Raw genomic sequence first — 7,500 nt, 5'->3', positions numbered from 1 at the left:
TGATGTCACTCATACCTGGATCCAACCCTCTGAGATCCAATCTGTCAGTTTTGAACGTGAGTAATGGTGGATCGTGAAATACATTGTACATGTTCAAAACTTACACTCAGAGTAAACACTCTTTGGATAAAAATTAAAGCTCAAAATTTTCCCAGTCAAGTGTTAAACAAACACATTTTCAAAATCTGAAGAAAAAAAGGAGGCGATTTTTTTAGCACAGGCTTGGGCACTTTGAATCCTGACTTTTTTTAAAATCTAGTATTAGGTTGCAATTAAGTTACGCCTTTTCTTTACACTTGTGACAAAAGCTCAGATGAGATAAACCAACATACCCAGACGACGTTCTCCGTTTCCGAAAAATTAAAATGATCACGACTACAGCTGCACAAAATGAGGCACCACCAACTACAGCCCCAATCAGTACCCCACTGCCAACTTTCTCAGTTTGAGCTTGCTGGCTGCCTGGTTCAATGCTACCTTCAGTAGAACTAGATGGCTCTGGTTGGTTTATCTGACAAAAGATAGGGCAGAACACTGATTGAGAGAAAATTATGTTATGATAGGTGCACCCTATAGATGAATCTCTCTGGTGAACATAGTGGAGAGAAGGGTGTGGTTTGGAAATTATACAATGTATGTGGTGACAGGGGTGTGCTTTAGACAAAGGTCTGTGGTGACGAGTGTGTCTAAAGAGATGCCTACTGTATTAGGGAGTATGATATAATGATTTAGAAAGATGAATATTATTGTGTCATGATAGGAGTGTGTCTCAGACAAATTTGATCACAACAGTGTCCTTTAGAGGAATGTCTGTGTTGACAGATGTGTGCTTGAGAGATACATCTGTTACAACAGAAGCCATTCACTTCACATGTCTGTGTTGACAGAAAGTTTGAGAGAGAGGTCTGTAGCGACAATAGTAGGCTTTCAATAGACATCTGTACTGACAATTAAAGAAGTGTCAGTAGCGACATGAGTGTGCTTTTATGTCTGTGACAATGGAGAGTTCGGGAAAGGTAAAAAATAACAGTAGTGGGCGTGAGAAAGAAGAGACAGTACACTGTATATGTGGTGAATAGATTGTCCTTTAAAGTTATGTCTGTGGCGAAAGGAGCGTGGCTTAATTAGAGTTTTCTGCCCTGACAGGAGTGTGTGTCAGAAAAAAATAAGCTGTCATAGATATGTGCTGGGGAAAACAATATCTGTCTCATTTCGAAAACTAACTACTTATTTATTCATTTATTATTATTATTATTATTATTATTATTATTATTATTATTATTATTATTATTAATCTCATTAACTTATACAGAACCTATAGCATAATGCAGCTGTAAATATTAATTAATGTGTTACGTTAAGCTATAAAGTATGATGATTTTGTAAGTAGCTTCTGACATGAAGTCATGTTGCTTATAGCAGCTAATGAAGTGCATTGCAAGTAAAGTATTGTAAGTACATAGTGTATTGTATATAGTGCAGTGTAGTGTTCGTAGTGTAGTGTCTGTTTTGAAAAAAAGTATTTAAAAAAAAAATTAATTCAGATCTGTCTTAAGGCAATTGCATTTACATGCTGAAATTTTAAGCTAGTGAGTAAATGACGTCAATTTCTCTAGATCCAACCCTCTCAGGTCCAATCAGTCAGTTTTGAATGTGAGTAATGGCAGGCCGTGAAATCCAAAACTTACACTCAAAATAAACAGCTTTGGATAAAACTCAAAGCTCAAAATCTTGCCAGTTAGATGTTAAGCAAACACACTTTCAAAATCTGGATGCTAGTCCATCGCAGGGTTACCCCCAGCATTACACCGGTACCCATTGATACACCTGGGTGGAGAGAGGCACCGTGAGAGTAAAGTGTCTTGCCCAAGAACACAACACAATGTCCCCAGCCAGGCCCTGAACCTGGACCACTCGATCCGGAGTTGAGCACACTAACCACGAGGCCACCGCGCCTATGATAATGTTCGAACATTGTTGCACTTTCTCTAAGATGAATCCTGTACTCCACATTGTGCTTCATCTTTAACTTACTCTTCATTAAGTTTCTCAACAAGTGTTTGCTATTAATATTTTTAGTTGTAATGCTTTCCTGTAACAACGTTTCAGTGTACAGTATTCATACAAGATTATTGAGTCTAGGATGTACAGTTAGTGGGCACTAAAACGGGGCCATTGTTGAAAATGGTGCATATGGAAGACACTCACCCACGATGGGTCTATTGAGGGCATTATAACAGCTTTGCTTTGTGTTCCTGCATAGGATGATGTCAACTGTGGCAACAGTATTCCAGTGCTTGAAGATATCACAAAGGCCAGTGTTGATGACAATCGTGCTAATGGCGTTGATGCTATTGATGATTTTGCTAGTGGTAAAAGCAATGACGATAATGATGATGGTGGCGGTGATGGTGATGATAATAATGACTGTGATGGTGACGGTGACAATTGCAAAGATGTTGATGATGATGACGATAACACTGGTGAAGGCATATTTGGTAAGCTCCGACAACCTGAAGAACTTAAAGTGGCATTATCTGCAACAATTCAAATAACCAAAGACAAACAACTCTCATATGAAACATTGGAAAATTAAAAAGGGATGCAAAGCCTGTCAAGTCCTATCTTCCCCATTTAAATAATTTTATTATAAATTACAGTTAACTAATCAGTTGTTCCTAACATTAATTTTAAACCTTGTAATTGTTACACAGCATGTCCGAAAACCAGTTTGCTGAGCCAGTCACCATTAATTTAGCCATTTAGACATTAAATAAACTTGACTGATTGATTGCTTGATTGAGCTACTGTGCTGTGGAGTATGTTTGAAAATGGAGGGGGAGGCGAGCCCTTTGGTAAGCATCACAGAGGTGTGAGGGGAGTGGGGGGGGGGGGGGGGGAAGGTTTAGGATAAAACAACATCATAAAATAAAAGTAAAAGGGGGGGGGTGGGGGGCTACAACCCTCCCAGCCCCTCTCCCTCCACGGGTCCTGAGTTAGTTTTACAAACTAAGACACTGAAGTTACAGACTTACAGCCATAGTTAAGTTACTTGAAGCTTTTTTCCAGCAAAAAACAGCTCTGACAATAAAATTAATTATTGTTATGTACTCACAGGTAACTGATCCTAATGCTTTGAAAAGAAAGCAGCGAGTCAAAGGAACAGAAGCATTGCATGTGATAGTCAAACGTATGATCCTGCCAGAAAGGCTTCCGTTAATGTCTGGTTGCCACTGTTTAAAAACAATATAATAATTATTTTTTCAAGAAAAAATTTTTTAAAAGTCAGAGAAAAATGTGACAACAGCTGTAAATGCCTTAAATCAGAAGCTGACATGACCTTGAAGCATTTAACTCTGGTTCAGAGCTGGGGTTTTTTGAGTTTAAAAATTCCTTATTCGGATGTAACCGACAGTAGCTCAAGACAGCATGTGCAGCTGTCATCTTATTATTGTCCATGTTTGGGCATAAAATTGGTGTCCTAAAATCCACAGCTTTGGTACAAGGAAAAGAGTGGCAAGTTTATAAGCAAGCAAATCTAGCACCTTCATAAAACAACTACATGTACCCTGCCTTGTAAAAGAAAAAAAAACTACCCTCATTCTATTCTCTGCTTTGACAATGCCTTCAGTGGCACAGAGAAAAGGAAACTTAAGACAAAACATGATAAGGACAGGGTTTAATCACCTGTAACAACACAACTGGTTGGTTCACTTTATTTACAACAAAAATGAGCAAGTCAGTACTACAATTAACAATTATTCGCCGAAGGTGAAGTGATTATATCAGTGAATGCTCGAGGTGATATTCACCGATAATCACTGTACCTGAGGCGAATAATTGCTTTAGTATAAATACAAAGGTGATTATTTCAAAAAAGAGAAAAAAAAACATTTCAATGCGAAATCATCTTCACTTACAGTGGCAAAACGACTACTGGCAGCCATTTTGTCCGTCAAGGTGATTATCGGCTGATAATCCGAAATAGCGAGCCAATGAGAGCACAAGATTTTGTATAATCACCTATATTCAATATTCAAGAATAATGAATATTTTGAAAAGCAAAACTTGCTTTAACTGATAGAAATGCTAGGGATGCAAAAGAGAAAACTATGCAATTTCGCTATTAAAGAACGACAGTGTACGTAGTAGGTAAAGTTTGCTATGAGCCTAGAAGACCCATCAGGATGGCGCTTATCTCCGGTTTTCTGTAGCATGAAGCGACAAGGAGTATTTCTACTCCCCCCTTGATGGGATGCCAGTCCATCACAGGGTTACCCCCAGCATTTGCCAGTACCCATGTATACACCTGGGTGGAGAGAGGCACTGTGAGAGTAAAGTGTCTTGCCCAAGAACATAAACACAATGTCCCCGGCCAGGACCCACTCAATCCGGAGCCAAGCGCACTAACCATGAGGCCACTGCGCCTCTCACAAAGTAGCAGGGATGGCGCAGTACTAGTGGTGAGAGCACTCGCCTTCCACCAATGTGGCCCGGGATCAATTCCCAGATTCTACGCCATAATTATGTGGTTTGAGTTTGTTGGTTCTCTACTCTGCTCCGAGAGGTTTTTCCCCAGGTACTCCGGTTTTCCACTGTCTCCAAAAACCAACATTTGCAGACGTAGCTCAGTTGGTTAGCGCGCGGCTTTCCGAGCAAGGGGTCCCCAGTTCAATCCTCGGTGACTTCAATGTCTGTCTCCACTTTCCTCTGATCCGTGTAGCTATAGCTTTAAATATCTGTGAAACAGAGCACTGACAGAGGGAGGGGGGTAAAAGGCACACCGTCGGCTTCCATTGATACCAGTTTCGTAACTGAAGGAACTATCGACATCAAATAAATTGACTTTTTTAACTAGTAGGCAACATAGATACTAGTCAAGGGAACATGTACTGGAAATATACATGTACACATACACATATATACATGTATACATGGTTGTGTTAACGCTAGCTAATAAGACAAAACATGCAAATGAGCAAATTTAAACTGGTTCTGTTGAGTGAATACCATTCAAATTATAATCATTATCATCACAATTCAGAATAACTAATATACATGTACCGTGTAAAAATAATTCACCTCCACTAAGTAGTGCCTGTCTTTCATATGAAGTGTAAACAGCCCCTCAGCAACATGTCGCCAGCAGCTCTGAAAGCCGTCATAATCATGCAAGTAACTTCCAGTCAGGCTGCAAGTTTCATATTTCTTCTTAGGAAAGTTAAATGTCCAGTAATTTTTTGGTTTTTTCCTTGTCAATCGCAAGTTAACAGATTTACGAAAAAGTGCACTACTGTTAAAATAATGTTGGCAACCTAAAAGAAAAGTGAACAGCTTGTTACAACTAAGGAAAAAGTCATTCCTTCAGAAATAAATTGGCAGGTACAAAACACAGGTCACAGGTCACAGGTCACAAGTCATTGTTTTACCAATACAGAAAGTATCCTAAACAATCATAAAAGCTATAAACCTTTGGCCTATTTAGGCCTCCAGTAAAGTTTTTAGGTTTAAGGTTAGCTTTTACATTTGTATGAATGTTTAGGATACTCTTTGTATTGGTAAAACAATGACCTGTGACCTGTGACCTGTGTTTTGTACCTGCCAGAAATAAATGCATAACAATTTAAACCCATTGACTCCTGAACCACCAAACATTGACCAGTAAAATCTTCAGGCATTGGACAGAGTAAATCCTGCCTTAAAATATCATTCTCACTCCACCTAGGAGTCTGTGGGCTAAGGGATTGGTTGCTTAATATCAGATTTGTCAAAAAGTGCTAGTCTGAGACATTTAGACCATCAATTCATGCCCATGCAATCAGCTGTGCATTACTGTACATCCCTCTTTCTGGCCTATTATTTTGCTTCAATTTGCCCTTAAAACGTACTAGTAGCATCTATTAAGTACAGTCCATGCACTTTTAAATTCCTCCTTGGCTTAAAATGTTTGACAACCAGGATGCTTTTCCCTCCTTTTTTTCTCTTTTTACCATAATTTGACAGATACCTAATTTTGGGTCAGTGACAGTTGGAGTAAAAAAAAAGAAAAGAAAAATAAACAAAAAGAACATCAGAAGCAATCTAAAACAAACAGTTTCAAGCTGTAAAAAGTGTGAAGTGCCAGGGGGCAGAAACGAGTAAGGAGTTGCACCCAAATAATTAATGCTTTCCTCCCACTCATGCAGAAAGCCTCTCCTGTTAGAAGAGTGTCGCATTTACTCTGGGGTTGAAGTTGAAACTGGAAATCTGTGTGGGCAAAACGAACATTTATGTCTCAGATTAATTAAAAGTCAAAACATGTTTTACTAAATCATTACCTTTCTCATAAGATTCTTTTTTTGTTTTTGAAAACTCAAGCGAAGAGTCCTATACAGTAATGGCTGTCAAAGAAATTTTTCAACAACACACTAGTTTCGATTCCAAGCTTATGATTAGCTTTTAGTGAAAATGATTTGGGCCAGTTTTGGCCTAGCCTTTTCCAGGTTCTCAGTGGGTCAGCAAAAGCGAAACTTTGGCAAGAGCAAGAAGAAGACTAGGATTAAAGTGGCGTGGCGGGAAAGCCCATAAGCTTTACTTTAAATTGTCTCTTCTGCCCACTTTTGTCAAAATTGGATTAAGTTGTCAAGATGTCAAATGACCAATTAGCCTTCATCAGTTCATCCTTTGAAGTGCTGACAATTTTGCCAAAAAAAAAAAAACCAGCTATCATGTACATATATTGGCTCAAAGATCCTTTGCACAATGTCATGTCAACATCAAGGAACTCTCGGTGTTTTCAGTGGTGGAAACGTTTTAGCTGATCTTTTTGCTTCACTGACTTCGCACAGCCACAATTAAGCTTATTAGAAAAGATACCCTGTCCACAAACTTGATGACATCAAAAATGTTTACAGACTCTCCTGCCGCCCCACTACCCCACGATCAGCATTACACTGTATCTTGATTCTCTTAACAGTTCAAATTTATACAGTGTATGGCTTTCATATAATTATTAACTTTCATCATATCTACATTCCCTACAGGCTCAATATGAACTCACAAAATATTTAATGACCAGTTCCGAGATGGCTTGATATCTCAACTGTTATAGCACTGCACTGGCATCACAGAGGTCTGGGTTCGAATCCTGGTCAAGCCTGAATTTTTCAGACTTTCCTTTCGTTGCAGCTCAAGCAATGTTAATTATAACCATGATGATCAGCATTAAAGTACAAGATCTTAGCTTATAGGGATGACATCTGTTTACAAACATTGCTTTTGTTATTCAAATGTGCCAGCCAAAGAAACAAAAGACACAATGAGGCTCTGGTTGGCACATTAATTAAATTAATTAATGACACTAATAAGTGATGTAAATGATATCTTTGCTATTAGCAAAGGTGAGAAATTAAAAACCCGATGTAGATAATACAATGGTTTTGAATCGCCTCATTCACATTTTATGCACTAAACTTATTAGCCTACAGTGACACTGGATGTACTATTTCCAAAACGAGAGCG

The 7,500-nt window shown here is 38.6% G+C and overlaps 1 protein-coding gene across 1 annotated transcript in view; it reads right to left on the bottom strand.

Moving 5' to 3' along the window:
- The window catches only part of LOC138056865 (uncharacterized), an 18,541-nt gene that overhangs the window by 8,349 nt on the left and 2,692 nt on the right, over window positions 1-7,500 (bottom strand). Inside the window, exons 2-5 of the mRNA XM_068902788.1 lie at window positions 5,083-5,315; window positions 3,116-3,233; window positions 2,209-2,537; window positions 333-511 (exon numbers count right to left, since the gene is read on the bottom strand). Coding sequence (XP_068758889.1) covers window positions 333-511; window positions 2,209-2,537; window positions 3,116-3,233; window positions 5,083-5,315 — 859 coding nt within the window. The remainder of the gene's footprint in view (window positions 1-332; window positions 512-2,208; window positions 2,538-3,115; window positions 3,234-5,082; window positions 5,316-7,500) is intronic.

This window comes from Montipora capricornis, chromosome 7, assembly GCF_036669925.1.
Source record: "Montipora capricornis isolate CH-2021 chromosome 7, ASM3666992v2, whole genome shotgun sequence".
Classification (NCBI taxonomy): Eukaryota; Metazoa; Cnidaria; class Anthozoa; order Scleractinia; family Acroporidae; genus Montipora; species Montipora capricornis.
The sequence above is the reverse complement of the archived record's forward strand: the minus strand, read 5'-3'. Positions and strand labels throughout refer to the sequence as shown.